Here is a 27,521-nt window from a genome sequence, read left to right as displayed (position 1 = left end):
GCACTTCCACGTTGCCTGTATAACTACATACTGAATTAGCCAATTATGTCATTCCCTTCTCCTGCCCCATTAGACAAAATCTCTTGAGATCATGAACTGCCTTATTTGTGTATGTCCTCAGGCTCATGGTGTACACTAAGACCCAATACTAACCAGTTTAATTATGCTGCATTCCAGTATAATAAATACATTGTAAATAAATTAAGAGAGAAAAGCTGATGGCAGGAGGCTCTAGCTAACAGCCGACCTGTGGACAAAACAATGAAAATGCTATACCTCTCAACAGCCAGCCATCTAGAGGATGGGGGGCCCCATGGCTCTACCGCCTCTGAGTTCTGAGCCTCCACAACTCAGTGTTTAAAACTGGGTATTGACTCAAGAAAGCACGTGGATGTCTGATAATGTCCGTCACGAACAGTCCAATACCACACACGTAAACCTTGGTGAAACTGTCCTGTGGATAAAGACCAAATGTGAACACTTCCCCACAGTTTATTTATCAAGTGTGTTTTGTTTGGTTAGCAGTCCTACAAATTCACTTTTCCTCTTTTGTTCAACACCTTTATTCTCCTCTGAAAGCTTACGAAAATGGGTGCTAACAATTAATTTTTTTAATTGCCCGTCTATGAGGCATTTTGCCTCAGACACTACAGCTTAGGTAGGAAACTATAATGGACGTTTTTTCCTCCCTTTTGTCCCATGTACTGTGAAACCATAGCACAGAAGGAGTGACCCTAAAACATCTTTGTTGAAAAACACCTTCACATGTCATTTCATCAGGATCCTGTCTCTGGAAACCCATCACCGAAAACAGCTCTGCTTTTAATAAAGGGAACAGCCATTCTGGGTCTGAGGTTGTCAGCATCCTGAAGGTGGGAGGGCAGGGCTGACGGGTCCACACGAAGGGAACATTTTGGCAATAGTAACTGAATATTTGATATTCCTGTAATGGGGTGTATCTGCGGGGCAGACCCTTCCATCTGTCTCCCCATATGGAGCCAACACCACACAGCACAGGAAAGGAGCAATTCCTCCATTTGCAGAAAAGACTCACGTGGAGCCAGAGGAAACCAAATGTCAGCCTGGTTAGCCACCGAGTGAAGCAGACAGAAATGAGGAAGGGGAAGGCCGACGCAAATTCACAAACAGCATGAGGAAGGAACCTGGACACAGTCTTTTACTGAACTCCTCACCAGCTGAATGGAGACATCAAACATACGCCTATTTATGGCTATTCCAGAGTCTGTTTTAATGAAAAAAGGTTTTTAAAAAGAAGAAAAAGCTCATAATTTCCCAGGCAGATATAAACTTGATCACCCCTGACCCCTCAGGGCACAAAGCAAGTGTATCTGGAGCTTAGGGTCAGCCTGGCACCTGTGAGATCTGACCTCTCAGCACACGCACTCTCTGGGGCGTCTTCACCCCTCAAGCCTCAATGCGCAGCAAACCCCCTGGGGCTCAGGAGAAAGGCAGATTGCGCTTCAGAGCAAACGGATGGGGAGAGGTCCCGCTTTTCTTAGCAGCCAGTCCCGGTGGGGCTGAGGCTGCAGGTGTGCAGACCAGCTCTGAGGGGCCAGGTGGGTTCAGGAAGGGGCCTCCTCCTTGCCACCTCCCCTCGATGACCTGATAGGGAAGCCAGCTCAGTGCTGTCCCCCACCCTCCCCTCTGTAGAAACGCCCACCCCCTTGCAAAGCCCTCTGGAATCTCCCTTTTCCACCTGCACCCTCCCCACCCAACCCTTCTGTCCCAGGACCTCCCGTCACCCCTGGAAACGGGACAGCAGCAGGTCCATTGTGCAGTTAGTAGACTCCCTGTCCTGTTTAGGGCAAGCACACACATCCTACCCTGCAGACCTTGGGGTCCCACAGCACCGCCTTATCCTCTTAGGGCTGCCCTTCACCCGGACAGCAGACAGAAGGTGCATTCTGTGTCTGTCCCAGCGTGTATTCTGCTCCCTTGGCAGCCGCACTGGTACCACCATGGCCTCACCACTGTTCTGGGTGTACAAAGCTGCCCTGTGCAGGCTCCCAGAGACGCCGTCTCTCCCACAAACCACACGGATGACTAGAACAGTAGCTGGCAGCTCGTTTACAGACCAGACTGCACGGCACGTTCGCTCTTGGACAAGAGGTCTGTGTGTGATAAACCAAGTAGGCATCTGGGTTACTATTTACTTCTCTGCAGAAATGACAGCATGCACAACCATTTGCTTCCCAGTTAACAGAAATACTGTACAGGATTCCTGTGGGATGGCCCTCACATGACTGAGTACACACACGTCTTTACCACCAATCAGGAAACACAGAGAATGCTGGAAAAGGTGACACAAAATAAACCCATGGTTGGAGAGTTTGGTGACTCCAGATATAAGGAACTGCTGAGGAGGGGGAAAGCCAGCTCACAAGACCTTGAAATTACCTCCTAAAGGGAAAGAAAACCTGAAAGTACGTTTATAAAATTATAGTAAGAAAAAACTATCTCACCAAAGGAAAAAAAGGCAAGAGGTGAATGTGTGCAATGCGGATGAAGTACGGGCCCCGTTAAAAGTAAACGCTGAAATGAGGTGACCGGGTGATGGAAGGTCATTTAAGTAATTTCACCTCCACCAAAAATAATGTGTTCTTGCAATCGTAAAAGCGGTGCACTCTCATCCTATAGAGCCAATGTTTTATGGAGGCGCCCGCCTCCAGCCCATCATTACCGTTTTAACGTTAACGTGAACGTGAACGGGCCCCTTGGGTCCGAAGCTGCCCGCTTTATCCAAAAACTTCATCCCACAGCACCGTGCGCGCTCCCGAGCTCCGCAACACACACGCTCAACCCCGTGCTCGGCGGGCACGCTCCGCGCATACCCGCCAACTTCCGGCGGGTACTCACTGCGCATGCCCCCCTCCGTAAGCTTCCCTAGCCGCCCTCTACGCTGGGCCTCGGGCTCGTTCTCGGCGGGCACGCACAGCGCATGCTCAACAGACGGGACTCCCGGAGAGCTCTACCGCAGGCCCGCAGCACGCCTGCTCTAGTCATTCGCGGGGTTCCCTCACTATGGTGACGGGGCTCGGGTGCATGGTCGCTCCGCCGCGGCCCAGAGGTCGCCTCGCCGGCGCGCGCCGCATGCCTAAGACAGTCCAAAGTTAGAGCTCGGGTGGGGCGGTCACCATGCCTCGTCCTTGTCCTCATCCCGGCTCCGGAACGCCCCCCTGCCCCACCAATCCTCCCCCAGACCCCACCACATTCCGGCAAGTCCCGGCAGCTCGCCGTCATCAGAAGACTCGAAAGCATCCGCGACGGCGTGCGCCCCTTGATGACGCCACGCGTCTCGGTGACGCGCGACGTAAGCGACCTTCTTCGGGAGCGAGGCCGGCGCGCCCGTTTTGAAGCTGCTGTGGACAGTTGTTGGCCCCGCGGCGGTCCCGCCCTCCCATCTCGGTCCTGACCCCAGGCCCGCTACTCCCTCCAGCGGAGCGCCGTCTGCCCCTGGCACTCTGGTCCCGGATCTCTGGCCCGCGCCGCAGTCGGGCCAGCACCTCCGAGAACCTCGTAGGCCGCTCTCGGGTACCTGGCGTCGGGCAGGGGCCTCCTCGGGAAGGAGGGGCCGAGCCTCGGAGATGCCGCCCGGCAAAGTCCTGCAGCCCGTCCTGAAGATGAAGGTGGATGAGCTGTTCCTCTGCTGGCTCAGCGAGTCCAGCACGCAGACGATGCTCCAGGACTGCTTGCAAAGGATCAAGATGCCCGGGAGGACCGAGATGGGCGATGGAGACTCGGGACAGCCCGGGCCCGCAGTGGCGGCTGCAGGCCCCGCCTGCAGGCAGAGCGTGTTGGACAGCCCGGGCGCGTCCACCGCGCTCCCGCTGGGAACCGGTTCAAGTCCCAGACTCGGGTCCCACGTCCGGGGAACTCGTAGATCCGCGGGGACGAGGGTAGTAAGTTGCTCTTAACTTATGCTAACGCCTACAAAGGTAACTCGGATCGCAGGTCGACTGGGCAGTGGTGGCGGAGGAGGCTGGTAGAGCCTCAGACGTTAAAGCACGTCCACATTTAGTCCGTCCCCCAGTAGAGTCTTCCATGCTTTAAAATTTCACCATTGACAGGAGTCTCAAGTAGGTGGTAACGTTCGAGTTGGTTTCGAGTTTTCTGGGTTCGTTTTAGTTACCCACTTACCACAGTGTTTGTATTGGGGTTATGAACATAGAGGTTTTATCTCCAATTTGTCCACAGTAATTAGAGTTAGATAGCAGTGTTTTAAAACGGTGCTTTCTGCCACTTAATGCCGTGTTCAAACGTTTAAAGTAATGGAACGTTGCCTCCAAGTGTTGGAGAAAACTTACGGTTGGTGGATATTGTACACCTGGAACTCCTAAAACATGAAATATTGAGAGTGTTCTATGGGAACTTGTGTATGACAATGTGGTTAATTTGGAGCCAGGATCCCATTAACAGCACTAAACTATCATGAAGTGACATTTGTGTCATTTAAGCTGAGTTTCCCAGCCACAACGAGTGAAAGGAGACGGACAGGTGGACGTGCATCCAGAGAGCTCTTTGCCTGTGGGTTGCTGTGGTTTTTGGACATGTGCTAGTGGATCTAGGAGAATTAGTCTCCTCGGAGAATGGGAAGTAGGTCCGGAGGTAGCTTTGGAGACCACCAGGCATAGACCCTCCATACACCCACAGGTGACTAGTGTGGACCTGTGGGGGTGCATAGCCCTGGACCCATCCCCAACTCCTGCCCGGAGCATGTTCCCATGAGTGCAGAAGCAGGAAGACCTGCCTCCACCCCTGCTTTTACTGAGGCAGCAAGCACAGGAGGCCCAGCGCCCGGAGAGCTCGCTGGGGTGCCAGCCATGTTCTACCTCCCCCAGCAGGCAGTCCCCCTCCCTGGGATCACTGAGAACTGACTTACAGGGCTGCCCACTTTGCCATCAGTTAGGTTTCAGTGACAGAACCCAACACAGCATGAAAATAAATTGTGTCTCATGACCCCATGGCTGTGAATCCTCTTAGGACTGGAAATATTCTTAGGTCAGCTCAGCAAGGAGGGCAGCTTGGATGCATGTGAAAATGTATTTCTGTGAAGCAGGTTTTGAGCCTCAAGGGGGTGGACATTACATTCCCCACACATGCAGAAGAGGGAGAGGCTGTTTTTCTGCTTGGAGGGAGATTTGTGGAGGAAGTGAGTCGTGGGGAGTGCAGTGCACTTAGGGGGCACAGGGCAGGGGCCAATTTCTAGAGAAGGCAGAGAAGAGTCCTGCTAAGTCCACAGCCACTGGAGGGCCGAGGCAGGCTGGTAGCTGGGCCATGAGTGCTCTCACTGCTGACTAGGCACGCAGAGTTTTGGGCTGCTAACTCGCACTTGGTGCCGTGGCTGGTGGCTAGGTCTGTGGGAGGGGGATGCATGGTGGGAGAGCTGCATTGGCCAGGTCCTCGTGGTCCATGCTGTGGCTGGAGTGTGAGGGGTGGAGGGCAGGAAGGTAGGAAGGACAGGTCATGATCAGTGGGGTTGCGAGGTGAAATGAGAGCCCCCTCCTCTGGCTGCAGGTCCTGGGATCAGTAGAGTGAGTTGGCAATAGGAAGCAGCTTTGCTGGGGAGCAGAATCATTTTCTCTTAAACATCCCAAGAGTTTTCAGTAGTAGTGATTGGTCTTGTCTGGGGCCTGAAGTTGGCTTTAAACATGTCTTGGTGTGTCTGGAATTGATGGACTTATTCACTGAATTTCGAGAAGGGAGTGACCCAGAAGGACCCATGTTTTCATCGGGACCAGTGGTAAGAGCTCATTTCTGTTCCACATAAACGTAGGTGTGGGGCAGTGTTAACAGGCGCAGTTCCAAACACAGATGCTGGGAGTTGTCAGGCCTGAGGAGCTCTTGGTGGGTCAGGTGCCCAGCCACAGAACTGCGTACAAGCTGAGCCATGTGACTCCCCAGCCAGAAGGAGGGACACCCACAGGAGACAGCACACGGGATGCCCATACCCACTCGTGATGAGTGCTGGGACTGCAGGTTTACACTGCCCAGGAGTGACACAGTGGACATGGTGCACGATGTGTCACAGAGCACTCCATATGTGGGGGGCAATCACACCATCCAGGGTGTCAGGCCAGGCACAGCCCTTGGGGTGTGTACAGTTGTCCTCTCAGGGGCAAGTATAATGTGGACGCCCTGTCCCTCCACATGCTCAGTAACCTAAAGGACCCCTGGAGGGTGCAGTCCAGGGGTGCCTCGGTTGACCTGCCACCTCCTTCCTCTCTGGCTCACCACCACACACACACACACACCTGGTCCTGGCACAGTCTTCCTGAGTTGGGGGTCCACATGTCACACATGAGGAGCAGGAAAGGGTGCTTGGGCGACACCAGGGTTGTCCCAGGCCGCAGCTGCTGCAAGCTCTTGGGGGCCTCCTTCCCTCCCACTCCTGCCACTTGCGGGGGCCTGCAGCTTTCCCCAGGACTCAAGCTGCTGAACGGCTCCCCAGTACCTATCGCTCCATTGGGATTCTGGGTGTCTGTGAAGAGACGTAAGCGTCTTCTTGATACAGGCCTACTTTCTGCTATTCTACATGAATATGAGTGGACTTAACTAACGTGCAAGTGATTTTACCTCAGACGTGGAGTCCGTACGTGGATTCACATGCAGCTGAGGCTGGTCCAAGGCAGTGAGTCTGGGGCAGCTGCCTCATGTTAGGGTGACAGGAATGCGCAGAGCCCTTCCTCTGCCTTCTCAGCATCGCGGCACCGTCGGGAGAGGGGCCGCTGCTCAGCGAGAGCTGGGCTCACGCACCGGCCACAGGAGGGGCGTGCCTGGTACATACGGTACCGAAGTTTGTTGTCAAATCCGACCTTCTGCAACTATCCAGGGTGCTGCTTGACACACAGCTCCCACCAGGCTCTCCTGTACACTCGCATGTAAGTATGTTGCCCCAAGAACTGGATAATGACTTCCAGAACAACATCCATACGTAAGCGACGTCCTAAGTCATTTTCTTTAAGAACTACTAGGAAGTGACGAGTCCGGCAAGGCCGTAGGGTGGGAGGTTATGGGGAGGCGCCTGGGTCCTGGATCATGTGTGCAGATCCCAGGGCCGCCCAGAGCTGCGGAGAGCTATGGGTGCTGACACCACCTCCCAGCACCTCCCAGCCCGCGGGTCCTGTGGGGTCCATCCTACCTGGGGTTGGACCCAGCAGGAGGCCACTTCTTCCGGGTGCAACCCCGAAAACGGGTATCAGACCAACGTGGAGAGCTGGTGGTCCCATGGGACTCTCACTTGCCTCCAGCCCTAAAGGACATGTGCACGCTTCTCACAGACTGAACAGCAATGTGCACTTGTCAAGGAGCACCTTACGTATTTTAGGAAGTTGGATTTTACTGCCAAACTTCAGTGCTGAGTGTAACAGGCAAGACCTTCCTGTTGCTGTCCGTGAGCCCGGCTCTTCCTGAGCAGTGATGCTCTGACATGAGCCCATCTCCATCCTCGACAAGTCCCATTCACAAAGACCCTGTTCCCGGGTGAGGCCACTCTGAGGCCTGGGTGGGGACATTCCTACCCCTACCCTGGGTACTGGTCCTGCCCCTCCCTAGGTCCATCACCCCTGTTCCATCTGAAGTGGCTTTGGTGGGTTCCTTTCCCAGCCGCCCTTCCCCACCTGGTGAGGAGCCTCTGAGGGCACACATTTTGTGTGTCAGCACTAACACTGGTCCCTCCGTGAATGCATGCAAATGGGGACCCCCAGGGCCCCACGGGACCAGTGATACCCAGGTGTGTGGACGTAGAGACGCTGGGGAGGGGTTGGTTTTTGGTATCAGCTCTGTCCTGGCCTTGCGCGCACGCAGGGAACAGGGCCCTTCGAACGTGTGGGGTGTTGGCATACCACGTGTTCATGAACCCATTGGATGCAGGACGTGTCCCTCCGCCCAGAGTTCCCCGCACCCCTTGGCCCTGGGCAGGCACTGCACTTCTGGAATCTCCTCTGCCCCTGCCTACCCAGCCCAGTGTGTTTGCAATCTGCACGCAAGTATTAGATACGCGTCTGCACCCTCCCCTTGCCCAGTAGGAGTCCATGGTCTGGGTGTGCCAGTCTGCTTACAGTTCAGCTGACAGCTCTGGCCCATCATTCCTGGTGAGCTGAGCTGCTGACGCCATCGCGTGGGCCTTCTGCGCAGGTATGGCATTTTTCCTGGCAGGCAGCCCAGGGCTGGGATGCTGGCTATGTGGTAAATGTGCCTAACTTGCAAGTGTGAACGCTTCAGAAGCCCCAGGCTGCCAAGGGGTCCATTGTACACCTGTTGCCGCGGACAGGTGCTCTCCCTCCACACACTCACTGGATGCCATCCCCAGGTTCACTTGGCCGTTCCTGCCAGCCTGCCGCGTGTCGGCCTCCCAGCACCTTCGATTGCTGGGGGAGTGCAGTGTCTTCTCACATGCTCACCAGCCACGTGAGGCTTCCCTTCCACTCCATCCCCAGCTTTAAAATTGGGTTGAGCTTGGAGGTGTGAGAGCCCTTTCTCAGATTCAGGTGTTACCCATTTTTCTCCGCTTATGGCTTGTTTTTCATTTTCTTGACTGTGTTTTTGAGTAGAAGTTCTAAGCCTTCAGTTTTTTCTTCCATGGTTCTTTTATTACATCCTGCCTACAACATGTTTGCCTTTCCCAGGGTCTCAAAGGCTTTCTGCTATGACTCTTCCAAAACTGCGGGTCTCAGCTTTTCCTTTGGACCTCTGGTGCATTTCCAGAAAGTTTGTGTGTATGGTATAAGCATCCAGATCCTCCAGCAGCTTTTGTGGAAAACTCTTCCTTTTTCCCGAGTGGCATTATTAAAATTCAACTGGCCGTGTGTCTGGGTCTCTTCCAGACCCCGTATTCTGTTCTGTTGACCTGCAGGTACCCTGTCACCTGTACGCACCGTCTAGAAGCATGTAGTTTCATAGTAACTGTGGAGAGCAGGTAGTGCGAGTCCAGCTTTGTGCTTTTAAAATGGCTCTGGCCCTTCTGAGACATTTCCATTTGCCTGTAATGTCAGCTTCCACAGAAAAGCCTATTGGAAGCTGTACTGGGATGGCCTTGAACCTATACATGAGTTTGAGGTAGTCACTACCTTAAAAACGTGGAACTGTCCAGCGTGTGAACACAGGTGTCTCTCCTCGTAAGTCCTGTTTCTCTAAGTGTGTTGTCACTTTGATTGTACAAGTTGTGTAGCCCCTTGGCTGAGCTGGTCATGTGCCGACTTGAGTCTTTAGTGTCCTGCATCCCTTCAGTAGTAGTTTTCAGTATCTGGTAAACCACCAATTTCCTCAGAACACGGGGCTACATTCTGGGATGTTAGAACTGGGCCAGTTGGAGAGAGAGCTGTGGCTCTGGGGAGCATGTGCGTGCACATGTGTTACATTTGCACACGTGCATACGTGTCTGGTGCCTCATTTGATGTTCGTGCTGAACGTGTAGGAAACAGATGGGCCTGGAAATGCTCAGAGCTGGAGCTCGGATTCTGGAAGGTTTCTGCCAGAACCTCGAGTCTTCTCTGGGTGGCCTTCTGCGTCGGGTTCCTGCTTGGCTGTGCCAGCGGGAGGGAGGGTGTTCAGAGCATCCACACCCCTCAGGACCTGCAGCCGCAGACACTGGGTGAAGCAGGGGTCTGGTTTGCTTCTGGACTCTCAGCACTGGTGCAGCCCTCTGTTCACAGCAGCATCTCTCTGTCTGGTCTGCGGGAAGTCAGCGCCCACCGAGTAGCATCGTGGTAGTTTCTCCAGGCCTTGGCCTTTCCATGCACTCCCCTTGTAAGTGTTACACAGAAGCCGCTGAGTTTTTCTGGGGACTGTAGTGCGCTGAGGGCATGTCTCAGCTGTGTCGAGTGCCCAGCCCGTGTGTGAGACTCGCCTCCACGTGGGGGTGTTCAGCTTTTCCCAGCAGTGGTTCCTCAGTCGGGTGCAGGTCTGGCGGCTCCTCTGTGAAACGGATCCGCCCAGTGCCTCTGGCCTTCAGCACTGTCAGGAGTGAGCTGTCTTCTCCCTGTCGTCTGAGTTGTTGCTTGTTTATGCAAACACTCCATTTCTCATGGTCGCTGTGCATCCTGGGAAGTGGCTGACCACGTACTGGTGTTGGGGGTATGGGGGCGCCTGAGGGCTGTCTGCTCACAGGCTCGCGGGATCAGAGCAAGGCGGTCGGTCCCACTGCTTCCTCCGGGCCCTGTGCCTGTAATATCCTTGTCTGGACTGTTTTCCGGGCTGGGACCAGCCGCGTGCCCTCCCTGGTGGAGCCGACAGCAGACACCCTCGCTTCTCCCGTTGTAAGTGGGCTGCCTCCAGCCTTCCTCGAGGACAGAGTCCGTGCCAGGCTTCCCCCAGACAGATGAAGTTGCCTCACACTCCTAGCTTGCTGGGCGTTTCCACATGAACCCTGTCAAGTTCCTTACGATCGTGTCGCTAGTCATGTGGTATGTTGCTCTTTGAACTCTGGATGTCAAACTGATAGCGTCCTGGGAGGGGTGCGCTGGATTCTAGCGCTGACCCCAGACGTCACAGGGCTTGTGCATGGCCAGCCTTCTGGGTGAGGTCCAAGTGTCTGCCAGGGCCCGGCTCTAGCTTCTGTCCTGATGCCCTGGGCTGTGGTGTCATAGTGGTGCTGCCCTTGTGAAATGAGCCGGGACACGTTTTGTGCCCCTTTTCTGCAGGAGTGTAACACTGGTGTCATTCCCTCCTCAAGATGCTTTGTGAAATGTGGGCAGGTCGGAAGGCTGGGGCCTGACCTTTGCTGGTGGGAAGTGGGGTCTGCCCACTGCGTCTGGGGAGGTCTCAGGTGGGAAGTGCTCACCAAAGAGCAAGTCTCACAGGTGCCACCGTGTGCCCTCATGTGCCCTCCTGCGGCCCGTCCTCTAGCCATGGAGTGGTTGGGCTGTCATGTTGGCAGAGAAACCCGGAAACCTAACAACAGGCTTCTGAGGAACTCACTAGTCAGAAGGACACTGGTGGGCGTGAGAGAACTGCTAGGAACGTCGCGCTGGCCGATGCCCCATCACCCAGCTGTGTCCCATGCAGGCCATGGCGCCTGTGGCCCAGCCTCCAGCCCGTCCTCCCCAGGAGCCAGGAAAAAGGCTCAGAGCGGACCCAGGCCCCCTTTTGTGCCTGCTTCTACCCCCAGGCATTGTCACACAGGTCTGAGCTGATTGTCAAGAATAGTTACTTACAGTAACTTGTGGGGAACAAATCACCTTTGGGTTTTTCTGGCCAACATTTGGATCCCTGCCTAGAGACTCATGGGATGAGAATGTGGCCTGGGGGATACTGTTGTCCCTGCTGGAGCCCAGGGACTTCACTCCTGGGCAGGGGACCCAGGCCCCAGAGGTGCTCTCTCCTACTGCCACCCAGGGCTCCCCACCCCCAGAGCCAGTGTGCATGGTCCACATCCAGCAAGGATGGGAGTGGCGTGTGTCGTCGTCCCGTGGGGTGGGGATACTGACTGCTTCCTCGTGTGGCTGGTGGGATTGTCGTGAGTACATACCCAGGAGCATGTGCTGCCTCCCCACGGCAGTGGGCTACCTCCCTGTCTAGTGCTGTGCTTTGAGTGGCCCATGGCTCAAGTGTGGGAACACAAGGCCCTGGGCTACTTCACTGAGGTGGAACGCGGACTGGCCCCCATTTGTGAACGACTGCATGCTGGGCTCTCAGAGTGCCAGCACAGTGGGGTACGTCCTCCCTGGGAAGCAGCCTCCATGGCCAGCTGGGCCTGGGGTCGCCTGCCCGCCTGCCTGCCCCAGGCCCAGGGCACCCCACTAGCATGGACATGGGCACCGGGCCCTGTGCCCCATTTCCTCATTTGTAAATGCCACACAGCCATGCTCCTGGGCGCTATGGGGGTTTGCAGTGGCTCCTGGGAAAAACATTTTCAAAAATTAGTCAGGAAGTGGAAGCCTCCCGCTCCTAAAATACCTCTGAGGTTGAAAAGCTTCTCCTCTTTCTGCAAGTTTATTTACAGGTGGGCAGGGAAGTAAAAGCTTTCTCTTTGTCTGGAGTAAAACCTCTGTGACCTGCCTGTGCTGTTTCAGGGCCACTGTGCACTCCCCACACTGGAGCTGGGACACAGGCCCTTGCATCCATCACTAGAGGAACAGCACGAGTCGTGTCGGAGCGGCAGGTTCCCTGACCTGGGGGAGCAGCCAGCTGGTGGCCGTCCTAACTTCCCCACCAGCCTGAGCCTGGGCAGCCCCCGCCAGCGACGCGGTGCTCTGCCTTGCTGCGTGGACAGACCGCCCCACATGCAGGAGCCGCCCACTCTCCCTGAGCTGACCGTGTGTGCTGGGCTGGCCGCAGTTCTGTGTCTGTGGGACAGCGTCTGCTGCAACGGGCTGTCACCCCAGCCCACTGGCCTGTGTGTGGGATGTGCGGCCACCACCGAGGCCAGGGAGAGTCAGGTGGCCCAGCCCAGATCTGAGGGGGGTCCACACCCTGCCTCCTCGTGGGACTCGCCACACTCATGTGGCGGGTCGGGGGCTGGCAGAGGAGGCCCTCGCCACTTTTTCAAGCACACGAATCGCATCTCTTCCAAAAGGTGTGCAGGAAGGAGGGAGGGACAGAGAAAACCCAGCAAGGTCATCCTGTGCGTGGTAGAGCAGCAGGTGTGAGAGACGTGTGCATGGATCTGGCCCGGGGCTTGCATCCTGAAATGGGAAGTTTGCTCCCAAATCAGCGCCATCCCACAGTGTGGCATTTGGGTGGCCTTCCTGCATGTGGTGTCCAGTCTGAACCAGCAGCAGGCCCTCTCCCCACGGCCTCACACAGCACCTCCTGGGCGGCACCCTGGTCCCTGTGGCCCCGTGACGTGCAGACCGCACCCAGGTCTCTGTGCACACAGCTTCCAGGGCTCAGCGGCAGACCTGTGGATCCTTGAGCACCCTCCAGCATGGGGAGGGCTGGGTGGGGCAGACACAGAGGCAGAAGAGAAAGAACCCGGAGGGCTCCCCTCAGCAAGAATGGGGTGTGCAGAGAGGCCCAGGAGGCGGGAGGGAGAGGCTCGTGCACAACAGGCTGCAGGCCGGGCCACGGAGGCAGGCGCAGGAGCCACCGGGCCAGTCTGGCCAGGGGTGGGGAGGGAGGAGTGGCCAGGGGGACCACAGGAGGCTCGGGGGTGACCATGGCGGCCTTGGGTGACTGGGTGTGTTTGGGGAGCTCAGTGGGAGCAAGGGGGGCCTGGGAGGTTTGTGGGTGACAAGGGGACATGGGGTTAAGGGGTGATGGAAGGGGCAGGGTGCTCGGGGGTGACTGGGGGAAGCATAGGGTTCAGGGGGACAGGGGACTCGGGAGTGTCTAGGGGGCTCAGCTTGGGGTGTCGTGGGGGTGGGGGGGCTGAGAGCTCAGGGTGACCAGAGGGTCACAAGGCTCAGGGGTGTTGGGGGGAGGCAGGCGGTTCGGGACAGTGACATGTGGTGTGTGACTCTGGTGGGCATGGGACATCACACCCTGAGCCCTCCGGGATGCTGCCCTTGGGGTAATGAGGTCATGTCATCCAGCCTCTTCAGTGGTGATGGGGTTACCACCCCGTAGGATGTTGATACAGAATCTGAGGAGGGTGTCGAGGGCTCCTTCCTGCTGGGTGTTTCTGTAAACCTCATGCTGCCCAGAAAAGAAAGAGAAGGTGAAAGAGCAAGGGGGGGTGGGGGGAGGGGCCATGGGCTGGCGCTGCGCGCCGGCTGTGGTTTCGGGGACGTCCCTTCCCGGGGGCAGGGGGCAGGGAGGGTAGTGCGGGGCCTGGGCCCTGTGAGAGCAGCATCCCTGGTCCTGCCGTGCTGGGGAGGGCAGCTGGCTGTTGGGGGGAGAGTGCCATCCAGCGCCCGTGGGCCCCATGGTGCCCGGCTCGCTCCTGTTCAGAGAGGGCCCTCGTGTTCCCCTGGGGGGAGGGCAGCCCACAAGAGGTTTTGCAGTCCTGCTCGTGGCCGAACGTGGTGCTGCCCCAGACCGGGTATATCTGCCGGCCGCAGGGCTGTCCAGTGCCCTTCCCCAGAGCACAGCCACACACTCAGACCACACGTCCAGCAGAAAGGTTCTCTGGGGCAGGTGGCGATTGCCTAGTGCAGCCCATTTCGTACCCTCCATTACATTTGGGTCCAGGACAGGGTGTGGCCAGGCCTGAGGCTCTGCTGTGGTTCATTGCTATGCATGCTTAACATCGGGGTGACCTCTGAGCAGTTCTTCCAGGACCCGCCTCAGGTTCCCCAGGCCAACCTCTGGCAGGCGTGCCAGCAGCATCCAAGGTGAGCAGTGTACACAGGACTTGACCCTCCCAGTGGTGGTGGCAGGGGGTGCCTGGGACTCCAGTTCATCCTGCTTTCACCCCACTGTCACCTGCTCCCATGCGTCAGCCTCGTGTTATATTCTGTGCTGTCTGCATTGTCTGTTATATTATGCACTGTCCATGTTCTGTTCCGCACAGTCTGCCATCTGCACCATCTTCATGGGGTTCTATATCCTCATCACCTTCTACACCCCCTACAGTGTGTCCCACACACAGAGGATGCACATCACCTCCTCACTCACTACACTGTGTCCCACACGACCTGCAGGATGCATGTCACCTCCTACACTTGTTACACCGTGTCCCATACAACCCACAGGATGCATGTCACCTGCTACAGTCCCTACAGTGTGTCCCCCATAGTCCGCAGGATGCACGTCACCTCCTACACTTGCTACACCATGTCCCACACGACCCCCAGGATGCACGTCACCTCTTAATGCGCACTGTGTCCCAAATGACCTACAGGGTCTGTGTCACATTCTCTTATCTGTGTCACACTGCACTGTCCACATTCTTGTGTTGGCACAAAGTTATGAAGTCTGAAAGGAGCTTCCCTTGCCTCAGTTTTTCAGAAGGAAGCCTTGGAGTGCACATTAAGTTTATTTCTCAAGGCTTAGTGTGCTTAGGAAGGCATTGCACACAGACCTGGTTTTGACCTGTGGTCTGGGAGGGAACAGCTGCTCTGGGGGGCATCTGGGCCCTAGGAGGCCAGTGCAGAACCAGAACCGCGAGCCCTAAGGGGATCTGCAGCGTCCTGGACAGACGTGGCCGCTTTGGGGAGTGCCGTACCCCGCCCCAGCCCCAAGACCAGCAGGTGCCTGCGCGCCCCGTTCATGTGCGCGGTCCGGCAGCCGGCACGGCCCTTGTCCCTGCGGAGCTGCTCTGCGCGCCCACCCACTGCTCGGCCAGATGCTCGGGAGGGCGGTGGCGGCTCCTGCACAGCCCGGCCTGCGGGGAGGGGCTCGGCCGCCTCCCCTCCCTCCACCATGTGCCCTCCTCAGCCTGTGGAATGCGCGCGGCCCGGGGCCGGCCCCCAGAGCACCGGCCGAGTGTGCGGAGCCGGGCCACCCAGACTGTCCCGCTGGGCGCACGCAGCTGCCGCCCGATCCTGCCGGCCCGGCAGGCCTAGCCCGGAGAGCGCAGCCCTGTCCCGGCGGCCGATGCGAGCCGCCATGCGGCTCCGAGAGGTGTCCCTGCGCCAGGACCCCGACCTGCGGCAGGAGCTGGCCTCGCTGGCCCGCGGCTGCGACTTTGTGCTGCCCTCGCGCTTCAAGAAGAGGCTCAAGGCCTTCCAGCAGGTGCAGGGTGGGGGCAGCCTAGATCCTGCCCCGGGGCCCCTCTGCAGGGCCCCGGAGGCCAGCTTGGGGCTGCTCAGGCCCCAACTCCCAGCCGTGCGTCCCTCCGGACGGCGCGTCTGTGTGGAGAACCAGATGCCCCGTGTGGCTGGCTGGCTTGTCGGGGAGGGAGCGCTGGAGCAGGACCCAGCATTGCCTTCCGCGGCCCCGCGGCAGGCGGCTGAGCGCTGGAGGAGGCACATACCTGGGCTGGGACTCTGGGGAGGCCTGGGTGACCCGTGGAGGGGGTGCGTGAGCCCCTGGGCCGTCGCGGGGATGCTGGGGGCCTGCACCTCCGTTAATGCCCATGGCGACTGGGGTGGAGCTGCAGTGTGCCGCTCGCTGGCGGGCTTTCCAGAGGGATTCACTGAGGTCTGCATATACCATCCCAGCCCGCTGCGCAGTTCCGGGGTCCGGTCACCACCCCCTTTTAAACTGCACGGGCCTTTCCCCAGTGCTCAGAGAACTGAAGCCTGTCTGCGCCGGTACCGCGTGTGACTTTATGATGAGCTTAAGGAGCCATCATTTAAAGGTTGTGGCCTTGTGACCACGTGGAGTCACTTTGTAAGCAAGGTCTACGTGGTGGGGGTGGCCCGCGCGGGGGCGGGGCAGGGCTGCACCCTGTCCACAGCTCCCAGGGCCTCGCGTCTAGGTGTGCGGACGCTGGGCGGGTCAAACGCTTGAATTTTCTCTCCAAGCAAGTGCTCTGTCTTGTCGTGTCCCCAGATCAAATTGAATCAGACAGTGCCATTTGGGGCAAAAAGGCTGCTTCCTGAGGATATCTTAGTTGGAATTGTTTCTAGGTTCACATCTCAGCTTTTACAGAATTTCTGAATTTCTATCCGTTCTGTCTTCCAACTTTTGAAATTTTCTCTGCAAGTGGGTTATGTTTGTAAGTTTGCTCCTTGTTTTTAAGGAAAGTCTATCTAAAATCATGTTAATGTGGAGACCTTAAAAACAGTCACGAGAGGAAAATGGATGTTTGCTATTTAGCATTTTCATGTGGTTTGCTAGCATGCTTGCAGATTCGGACCCCTTCTGCCTTTCCCTAGATGGTCGGGACCTGATACCAGGTCCCCGGCTCCTGGCAGCGCCCACCCATGATCCTCTGGGCTGTTTTAGGACTGTTCGTCTTACAAACACCACTTTTTGGAAAACAGATCTCATGATTCGTTTAACAGGAAGCTGTCGCAGTGATGTTTTCAGGAGCCATCCTGGGGGCTGTTGCCCGGGAACAAGGGTGTTCCTCGGGTGTGCCCGAGAAGGAGAGGGTCTTTTCTTGGGGAGGAGCAGGGAGATTTCCTGGATTCCAGATGCAGCCCTGAGGGGTTTGCAAGTGTCTGTTAGAACTGGTGGGAGGTGGGACATGGAGGGATGGAGGAGAGTGGAGCCGGGGGGTGGGGGGGGCAGCATTGGGGGAAAGGGCGGATGGGTGGGGTGCAGTGGGAGCTGAGAGGGGTGGGGTGTGGAGAGGAGTCCGGAGTCTGGGATGTGGAGGGATGTAAGGACATGGAGGGCAGTGGGAGACCCAGGGGAGGGAGTGAAGGACGCGGAGGGGCGGGGAGGCTCGGGAGGATCGAGCAGATGGGTGGAGTGCAGTGCAGAGGGTGGGGGACGTGGAGGCATGGGGAGATGGGGTGCTGCTTCAGAGGTGACAGCCATGGTCAGTGTGAGCCCACTGGCCTCTGGAGGGTGGCCACCTGGTCCGTCTGTCCGGAGGGTGGCGGTGATCTGTCTGTGGGCTCTCCCTGCTTGCAAGGGGCCTATCCACCTGCCCAGCTGCCGGGGATTCTCCGCCTTCTGTGCTGAGCAGCCCTGTGCCCCAGCCTCCTCTGTGCTCGCCCTCAGTCCTCCACGCTATCTGGAGGGCTATGCTGCCTGGCCTGCGTGCCAGTCTTTGGCCTTGGCGGGGGCGAGTCACCTGCTCTCCACGCAGCAGCCCTGTCCCCACTCTCCTGGTCACCTGGTCAACATGCTCCGGTCCCATACACACCCCAGCCAGTGCAGCCTCCTTGCAGGGTCCTTCAGGTGGGTGCACAGGCCCTGCAGAGCGCCGTTTGAGACCCCCAACCAAGCCATCCCCCAGGGACCATCCTGGATGTGGAGATGGCCTCTCCTCCTCATGGGGACAGTCTGGCCTTGGCTGACACCAAGGGGGTTCCCTTAGCACGAAGCTGTCCCAGCAATCACGCCCAGCGGGGTGGGCCCTGCCTGCCCCCCTCCATCCATGCTCCCTGAGTGGGAGTCGGACATGACCCTGCCTGCCCTCTGGGCTTGGGGAAGCCACACCATGTGTGCCTGGCTGTGGGTACCGAGCTGACGTCCGTGGTCAGGCTGTGGAGCACTGGCCTCATGCCGTTTCTGTGCGCTTCCTCCTCCGTGTGAGGGGCTCTTCTCCAGCCTTGGTCGCTCCTGTGGGCTCGGGCTCTCGGGGCAGCCCCCTGGTCTGTGCCACCCTGCAGGCCATCCCACCGAGGCAGAGGAAGGACTTGGGGACGCCTCCAACAGGGCCTGCCTTGCCTCCTCCACTAGGCTCCTCTGCTTTACACTCTGACCTTTGACCCCTGTCCAGTGTGCTGTCTGTAGGGGGGCCTCCTGTCAGCCAGTGTGGGGGACCCAGCAGCTGAGAAGCCTCACAGTCTGCAGGGGCCTCCCAGCGTGTGGGGCACGGGGTGGGTGCCTTGCCTGGCTCCACGACCCCATCCTGCTCCCAGTCACCCAGGGTCTCGCTGCTGCAGCTGCGGCTCAGGTGGCGTGCCCCCTGGGGTCCTGCCGAACCTGGGTGCCGTGTCGGCAACCCTCTCCCTGTCCTGCTCTGCCTCGTCTGCTGCACCGCCTCCCAGCTTTCACTGCCTGGCTCGCCCGGTCAGAGTTGGAGCTAGGGCAGCTGCTGACATCCCAGCACATGCCCCCTGACCCTCTGCTCTCTGGCCGACCACCCAGCACGAACCCCCTGACCCTCTGCCATCTGGCCACAGCCAGTGTTCAGAGATGTCCCCAAAGGCACACGACCTCGGCTGAGTCTCATGGGACTTCCACCACTCACAGCACTCATCTTTCCCAAGGCCCTGCTCTCTGTTGTCCATGGATGTCCTGCGCTGTGCACCCTGTGAGGCCGGCCGGCATATTTTTGATTTCTGGGTTGTGATGAGTCAGTGCATCTGCAGAAATAGCTCCTTGTGAGGCAGGGTGTCATCTTTATCCATGTGCTCGAGTGGCCCACGCTTAGTGAGTTGCTGACAGGTGAGGGCACAGTGTAGTTAAAGGCCGTGCTTTGGAGAACACACACCACACCCCTTGTTCCCATGTTGCTTTTTTTTTTTAAGTCATTACAAATGTTTTTATTTTTATTTATTTATTTTATTTTGGTATCATTAATTTACAATTACATGAAGAACATTTTTTACTAGGCGCCCCCCCTTCACCAAGTCCCCCCCACATACCCCTCAGAGTCACTGTCCATCTGCATAGTAAGATGCTGTAAAATCACTACTTGTCTTCTCTGTGTTGCGCAGCCCTCCCCATGTCCCCCATGCACTATACATGCTAATCGTAATGCCCCCTTTCTTTTTCCCCGCCCTTATCCCTCCCTTCCCACCCGTCCTCCCCAGTCCCTTTCTCTTTGGTAACTGTTAGTCCATTCTTGGGTTCTGTGATTCTGCTGCTGTTTCGTTCCTTCAGTTTTCCTTTGTTCTTATACTCCACATATGAGTGAAATCATTTGGTACTTGTCTTTCTCCACCTGACTTATTTCACTGAGCATAATACCCTCTAGCTCCATCCATGTTGTTGCAAATGGTAGGATCTGTTTTTTTCTTATGGCTGAATAATATTCCATTGTGTATATGTACCACATCTTCTTTATCCATTCATCTACTGATGGACACTTAGGTTGCTTTCATATCTTGGCCATTGTAAATAGTGCAGAGATAAACATAGGGGTGCATCTGTCTTTTTCAAACTGGAGTGCTGCATTCTTAGAGTAAATTCCTAGAAGTGGGATTCCTGGGTCAAATGGTATTTCTATTTTGAGCATTCTGAGGAACCTCCATACTGCTTTCCACAATGGTTGAACTAGTTTACATTCCCACCAGCAGTGTAGGAGGGTTCCCCTCTCTCCACAACCTCACCAACATTTGTTGTTGTTTGTCTTTTCAATGATGGCGATCCTTACTGGTGTGAGGTGATATCTCATTGTGGTTTTAATTTGCATTTCTCTGATGATTAGCAATGTGGAGCATCTTTTCATGTGCCTGTTGGCCATCTGGATTTCTTCTTTAGAGAACTGTCTATTCAGCTCCTCTGTCCATTTTTTAATTGGATTATTTGCTTTTTGTTTGTTGACGCGTGTGAACTCTTTATATATTTTGGATGTCAATCCTTTATCAGATCTGTCATTTATGAGTATGTTCTCCCATGCTGTAGGATACCTTTTTGTTCTATTGATGGTGTCCTTTGCTGTACAGAAGCTTTTTAGCTTGATATGGTCCCACTTGTTCATTTTTGCCTTTGTTTCCCTTGCCCGGGGAGATATGTTCATGAAGAAGTCACTCATGTTTATGTCCATGAGATTTTTGTCTATGTTTTTTTCTAAGAGTTTTATGGTTCCATGACTTACATTCAGGTCTTTGATCCATTTGGAGTTTACTTTTGTGTATGGGGTTAGACAGTGATCCAGTTTCATTCTCTTACATGTACCATGTTGCTACTTTTTAAGAGGCTTGAGCCCTGCGTTAGGGCTTTTCTCACATGCACGCCCATGCACACACACGCATGTCTGTTAGCTATGTTTGTTTTACGTGGATATATAACCACACAGAGGTCAGGGAAGGGTCTGCACAAGTCCTCCAGAGGCCACTGAGGTCTGCTGAGAGCTGCTTCACAGTCCAGGAGGCAGCCGCTCCCAGCTGCGCCCTGCGTGTCGGCAGAGAATGTGTGTTCTGCAGCTGTGCTGAGGCCGTGGTCTATTTATGTCCAGGAGATTAAACTGGTAAATCTTCTGTGTCCGCACAGGGCAGTTCCGTTTCTTGTTGTCTGGTCAGCTCTGTCATCCACACCGGGGGAGCCGAGCTCGGCCTCCAATCGGCTGGATCTCTGCGCCTCTAGTGCCTGCCTCGTCTGTGCTGAGGCTTCCTGGGAAGGCCCCAGTCGGCGCAGGGTTGTAACAGTGTTCTGTGACTGACCCGTCAGCCCGGAGTGACTGTTCCTCTCCAATAATGTCGAAGCCTTGCTTTACTTTGTGGCAAGTTTGTGCTTTACTTTGTGCTTTACTAATGCAGCTATACCACCTTTTCTTGGTTAGTCTTGGCCAGCTGTATCTTTTTCTGCCTTTGAAAAAATTACAGCCTCTGTGCTCTAATGTCTTGTATGCGTTTCTTGTAAATATAGTTGATCTTTGAACCACACCTCAGTCTTTGAACTGCAGAGGTCCATTTATAGGTGGATTTTTTCAATAAACTTACAGGATTGGTATTGGACATAAGGCAGATTCCATGGATAATGTGGTCAATAGAAATGGGAAAGAAACACGTGATGCTTAGTGGCCCTCCTGGGATGGAGCCCGTGACCTTCGTGTTAGCACGTTGTCCTAAGGCGCTGAGCTAACAGGCACGCTGGGGAAAAAGCCTTTAAAAGTCAAATCCAGCTGAAGGCGACAGTGCTTTTCTTCACAAAATCTCAAGGATTGTTTTTTCTGTGAAGAAAGGAAAAGGAGAGATTCCAGCTGCCGTCATGGGTGGCCTGTTCTTCTTCCTGGGAAGAAATGCTTTTCAAAACTGACCAGAAAAAACTCAGATAAATCTCCCAAGTGGGGCTTCCTTCCCACTAGTTAACTGACTATCCTGGAAATGCCAACTACTTAGCTCGTCAAGGGGCAAAATCATATCTTTACTCATCATATTAAACCCCAGAAACACTCAAGCTCCATCAGCCTTTCGTTGGCGCTGTTGTTCTCTCAAGGGATCTGAAAAGGCATGGAGCTACACCCTGATGGCTGACGTGTGATCAGCGTGTTCAGATTTACCTCCGTACGCTCTGCTTCTTCCAGACAGACCCTCCTCAGCATCTCCGTGAGTGCTTAGTGGCAGACCCCTGTGCTTTGGTCGGAAACCCTGTTGGAAAGTTACCTTCGCGGGGGCAGAGATCCCGGTTGGCACCACTTCTGGTGTGTGTTCTGTGGGGCAGCTGGGAGGCCTGTGTGCTCCACGGCAGAGCACCCTCTGTGCGGTTGTGGTTGGGCTGGTTTGGAAGCTGTGCCTGTTGTCATGATGCTGTGTCTGTGTGTGGGTTTCCGGAGCGAACCTGCCTGCGGTTCCCTGGCTCTGCACATCTTCCAGCACGTCTCCGCTGCCCAGCTTCAGCGTGGACGCCTGCTTCGCGTCTGCGTCCGGGTCCAACACAGCCCCAGAGCTGTGCTGGGTCTGCCCGTCAGCCCGCTCAGCATGGGTGCTTGTGTCAGTGTGATTTCCATTTCTGGAAGTCTCCCTGGGTCTGTGTTCAGTGTGCACCCGGTCTTGTATCTTCACGCCTGCCCTCTGTTGGTTGAAGCACGTGAGGCCCATCAGTTCCCGTTTCTGAGGTGCCGGCATCTGAGGGCCGTGGGCTCAGACCTGCCCCAGGGTTCCTGCTGCATCTCCTGGTGCCTGTTCCCACGTGATCGCTGATTTGGGACGTGGGCTGCGCCCATGCCACCTGCACGTGCTGCTCACATGTCTTGGATCTGGGGAACTTGCGAGTCCTGAGACAAGGAGGGTTCCCTGAGGTCATGCTGCACCCACACACTGCCAGTCTGGGTCGACTTTACATCTTTGGCTTGAGGGCTTGGGGGCCATCCAGATGGTGTGAATTTGGTTTGTGAACTTGAGTGAGAGTCTGCCTGGCTTTCTCAGGGAGGCTCCCCCACCCCAGCTCTTGCAGCAGCAGGTTTGGGGCCCACACTTTCCTCTCCAGGGCATAGGAGTAGCTGGGAGCCATTTCCCGTTCATTCTTGGAATGGAAGGCACAGCTGTCTGGGACACCCCTTGAGGCAGCCAGCTGACCCCCTTGAGCCCACATCCCCGATGGCAACAGCGGTCAGGGCCCACGGCCTCACCAGGCTCCCTCTCTTCCCGGGGTCGGTGGCTGAGGGTTCCTGACTTCCTGGCCAGCTCACGGTGGCACTCAGGGAGGTGTTTGCACAACATGCTGTTCAGCCTTCGTACTTGCTTAGGGCAGACGGGTGTCTGGGCACCGGGCGTCTCATTGCCAGAGAGCCGCCCTGTGAAGGGGACTTCCCGAGCCCATTCTGTTTCCAGCAGAATGCGTCGTGTGTCCCCAGCTCTTCTTCCCAAAGGAAAGAATTCTGTCGAGAGACAGACGAGGGCCGTTCTCAACTGCAGTTATTAAGCAGAGCGTAAGCGTGCTCCCTAGGAGGGTGGAGAGTGGCCTGCCATTAGGGTTAGGGTGGCTTTCATACGTCCTTTCAGTGACAGGTTGATTGACAACTCAAGGTTACATGACCTTTTCTCAGTGCGCAGGCGCCTGACCCATGAGTACCTAAACGAAGCCCACTGGGGGGGCCAAACCTCAGTGCTTAAGTAGAGTTAGATTCATTTTAGCAAGGGGGCTCCTTTGGGACAAGGTCTTGGGACCTTGTGCAGGCCCTGACATCAGGGAAGCCCTGTGGTCCTGGGCCTCCTGGGCATGTTCTGGGCCTCCTGGTGATCTGGGCATCCCTGACTGGAACTGGGAATGACAGAAGGCTGGGGGGTGGCCAGGGCACAGCCTTCCTTGGGGACGGGCTAGCCCACTGCCCTGCTGTGTCTAACTAAGGGCCCATCTAAGAATTGTGCACACCTGAGGCCACTGGGTCTCCTAGGCTTGCTCCCAACTGGGGGCTTCCATTCAGGGAAGGGTCCCTTGGATCCGGCCAGCAGCAGAGGCAGCAGATCCAGGGGTGGGAAAGACCCATGTGGGCCATGGGAAGGCTGTGTCATGAGCCCAGCTCTGTGCTGGAAGCTTCCTAAAGCAGGACAGCTTGCTGCGTCACCAAGGGCGGTGTCCTGACACATGTGAGGGACCTGGTCAGGGGCTCACTGCTCACTGGTGGTGTCAAAAGCATTGGCTTTGATTCCAGGGTGGCGCATCTGCCGTTCCGCTCCTGGCAGGAACGAGACCTTGCAGCTGAGGTCTCCGTGGGACCGCCTGCCTGCAGGGTGGTGGCGTGCCCACCTCTGGGAGTCCATGGGCGGGAAGGTGCGACTCCAGGCACAGCCCCAAAACGGGGACACCCCCTTCCTGCGTGTGATTGATGGCCCAGGCAGCCCGGGTACGAACCCTGGCCTCCCAGGGGCAGGTTCTCCAGGCCCTGCGTGGTGGGCTGCCCCTGTTCTGAGGGGTCTCCCGAGGCGGGTTCAGAGGAGGCATGGATCTGCACTCCTGCGAGGCAGTCATGGGTTGTGTGACCTCGTGTGTCCTGGCCTCCTGTGGCCAGCCTGTGGGCACTGTCCGGAGTTAAGTCAGGTAGATGGGCCCGTGCATCCCGTCCACCAGCTCCGCCTGCGTTCATACTCGTTAGCATGAAGAGGACAGTCAGGGTTCCCAGGCTCTAACTGGCCCACCCCTTCTGCTTCATAGGTTCCGACGCGGAAGGAGGAGCCCCTGCCGCCAGCCCCAAGCCAAAGCATTCCAGCGTTCTACTTCCCGCGAGGCCGCCCAAAGGGCACAGTGGACACAGACGCCATCATCGCCAAGGTCGAGAGCACGTTTGCCCAGTTCCCGCAGGAGAAGGCCACGATGGCGGACATGGGCAGCGTGGCAAAGGTGGGTGTGTGGGCATGGCAGGCGGCACCCGTCTCTGCTGCTTTGTAGGCGTGCTGCTCTGGATCGTGCTTGCGACGCCACTGCTAAAATCCAGCGCAAATGGGGTCTCATGTTAATTCTCATCACAAACTGAGTGTACTGAGGGTGCAGCACCCTGCCACATTCAGTGAGTGTAACCTCTGCGTCTTGCGGGACACCTTCCCTGGAGGTCGGCGTCGCCCTCCCTCTGCCCTTCCGACCCGTGTTTCTCCCTGCCTGGCACAGTGTGCCTCTATTCTGCACGAACTTGGACCCACAATCCCTAGGTAGCAATACAGTTTGCGCGGTTTGAAACTTAGCTTTAAGGACCATCACACTGTGCATCGTAACGCCTTCGGTATTTGAAGATCAGCCATGTTGCCGCATGTAGGCTCAGGCACAGTCAGTCAGTTTCTGCTGTGGGGATGCAGCACCGTTTACTCACTGCTCCCCCCAGTGTGTATTTGTGTTGCCAGGGCTCCTCCAGTGCCTCACCCACCAGGAAGGTGGCGTTGCCTGGACACTGTCACCGTCCCATGAGGTAGCCCGGGTCCCTCGCCTGGTGTGGAACCCAGGACCCTGAGGGCTCCTGCTGCCTGCGGGCTCCCTGTCACCCAGCCCTTCCCGGCTCTCAGGGCCACCTCCTGGGTGTTGGGCTCCCACTGCCTGAAGTTCTGCTCCATAAAGCGCTCTAAACCGGATGTCAGGTGCGATCAGTGGCTTGTCCCGCCCCCTGCCTCCTGCCACTCGGGTGCTTTTTCCTTGGCTCTCCCATCCATCCCCTGCCCTCCCCTCTTGTAGAATTTCTCTGTGTTCTGGACACTTGCCCTCTATCCGTTGTTTGTATTGGGAAAACGTTTTCCTGCTCTGCACGCTCTAAATGACACCACCTACTTCCATCTCCTTTCATTCGTTAGGGTGGCCTTGGCCATCTGTGTGCAACAGCCTGATTGAGAGAGAATTCCTATACCACACGATTCACTCATTTGCAGTGTGGTGTTGAGTGTATTCGCAGTTGTACAACCCACCACTGCTGTCAGCATCCGGGCGTTTTTGCCACTCCAAGGAGGAACCCTGCACCCTTGATCCCTGCGGAGCCCTCACCCACTAGTACCCTCATCCCCACTGCGAACTCATCCACCCCCAGCACCTTCATCCCTAGTGACCTCATCCCCTCATACCCCCAGCGCTTCATCCGCAGTCCCTGGGAAACGAGTCACCGGCTTTCTGTGTTCTCAAGACATTTCGTGTAAATGGAATTGTATAGTACCTGGGTTCTGTGCCCGGCTTTGGGCACTCAGCATGTTTTCGGGGTTCCTTCATGTCTTGGTGCAGGTCAGGGCTCCGTCCCTTAGCTTTGTGTCCCACGGGGGCTGCCGTTTGGGCTGCTGTGACTGTCGTGCTGCTGGCGTCTCCATATCTTGGATGCACAGACTTAGGATGGAATCGTTGGGTCAGGTGGGAACGCTGCATGTCATTTTTAGAGGAGCTACCAGACTTTTCCACAGCAGCTGCACCGTTTTGCGTTCCACGCAGCAGTGCACAAGGGTTCCAGGCTGCACCCTTGCCAACACTTGTTATCTCTTCGTGGACAGCCTGTCTAGCGTCTGTGAGGTGGCATCTCGCGGCTGTAATCTGTGTCTCCCTGATGACCAGCAATGTCGAGCATCTTTCACGGGCTTACTGGTTACTTGCGCATCTCCTTTGGACACTGTCTGTTTAGATCCTTTGCCCATTTTCAGTTGGGTTATTTGTCATTTTGTTGAATTGTGAGAGTTCTTGATAGATTCTGGATGCAAGTCTCTTATCAGATACACAGTGTGCCGATATGTTCTCCCGTTCTGGGTTGTCTGTTCATTTTCTTAACAGTGTCCTCTGATGCAAAGAAGTCTTTGATTTTGGTGTTCATTTTTGTTTTCATTTGTTACTTGTGTTTTGGTGTCATATCCATGAAATGTTACCAGATCCAACATCGTGAAAATTCACTTTGGCTTTTCACTTACGAGTTTTATCTCTGACGTCTACATCTTCAATCCTTTCTGATGCCAGCGTAGAGTGGCGTGGAGTCCAGCTGCATTCTGCAGCCTGTGGATGCCCAGGGTTCCCAGCACCACTTGCAGAAGAGACTGTTCTTTCCCCAGCGCGGTCTCGGCCCCCTTGCTGGAATCAGCTGACCATGTACGTGCAGGCTTAATACAGGGTTCTGACTCTGTTCTCCCTACCATGTTTCTGTCTTTATGCCAGTACCACCCTGCCTTGATGTACTCTGGCTTTGCAGTAAGTCTTGAAACAGGGGCATGTGAGTCCTTAACTTTGTTCTTCTTTTTCAAGATTGTTTTAGCTCAGGGTGGCCCCTTGGTCTTCCACATGAACTGTAGGATCACCTTGTCAGGTTCCTACAAAGATGCCAGCTGGGGTGCTGACGGGGTGCATTGAATCTGTTGATCAGCTTGGGAAGTATTGCCATCTCAGTGATAGCAGTCTTTTGATCCATGGTTGTGGAATGTCTTTCCATTTATTTATGTCTTCAGTTTCTTTGAGAAACATTTCATAGTTTTCAAGGTAAAGTTTTCTATAGATTCTATTATATTTGTTCCAAAGTATTTTATTATTTCTGATGCTATTATAAATGAAATTGTTTTCTCAATTTTATTTATGGATTGTTCATTGCAAATGTTAAAAATACAGTTGTTTTTTGCATATCGACCTTATATCCTGCAAATCTTCTGAACTCAGTCATCAGTTGTACTGGTTTTTAGCGTATTCCTTAGGATTTTGTATAGAAGTGATTGTGGCTCCTGTGAGTACAGATAGTTTCATTTCTTCCTTTCCCGTGTGGATGTCTTATTCTCTGCCTTGCTGAACTGCTGTGGTTAGAACTCCACTGTGGTGCTGGAGATAACGGCCAAGTGCAGGCTCTGGTCTTGCTCCTGGCCTGGTGGGGAAAGTCTCCGTGCTTTCACTCTGACATGACATCAGCTCTGGGCTGCTCTTACACACCCTTTGTCAGGTGGAGGACGTCCATTCTGGTCCACGTTTGTTGAGTGTCTTTGTTTAGGCGGGATGCTGGGCTTGTCAGATGCTTTTCCTGCTTC

General features: G+C 55.8%; 1 protein-coding gene across 3 annotated transcripts in view; it reads left to right on the top strand.

Moving 5' to 3' along the window:
- The first annotated feature begins 3,343 nt into the window (after positions 1-3,343).
- Positions 3,344-27,521, top strand: part of PPP2R3B (protein phosphatase 2 regulatory subunit B''beta) — a 45,281-nt gene continuing 21,103 nt past the window's right edge. The window contains exons 1-2 of one of the 3 annotated variants that reach the window (XM_017681347.3): positions 3,344-3,917; positions 24,223-24,408. In XM_017681347.3, the coding sequence (XP_017536836.2) occupies positions 3,606-3,917; positions 24,223-24,408 (498 nt within the window). In that variant the 5' untranslated portion in view covers positions 3,344-3,605. Of the gene's footprint in view, positions 3,921-15,056; positions 15,574-24,222; positions 24,409-27,521 lie in introns of those variants that run through there. The other 2 variants (XM_017681346.3, XM_017681349.3) reach the window with 2 other exon arrangements.

The sequence above is a fragment of the Manis javanica genome, chromosome X, assembly GCF_040802235.1.
Source record: "Manis javanica isolate MJ-LG chromosome X, MJ_LKY, whole genome shotgun sequence".
Classification (NCBI taxonomy): Eukaryota; Metazoa; Chordata; class Mammalia; order Pholidota; family Manidae; genus Manis; species Manis javanica.
This window is presented reverse-complemented; position numbering and strand designations above follow the sequence as displayed.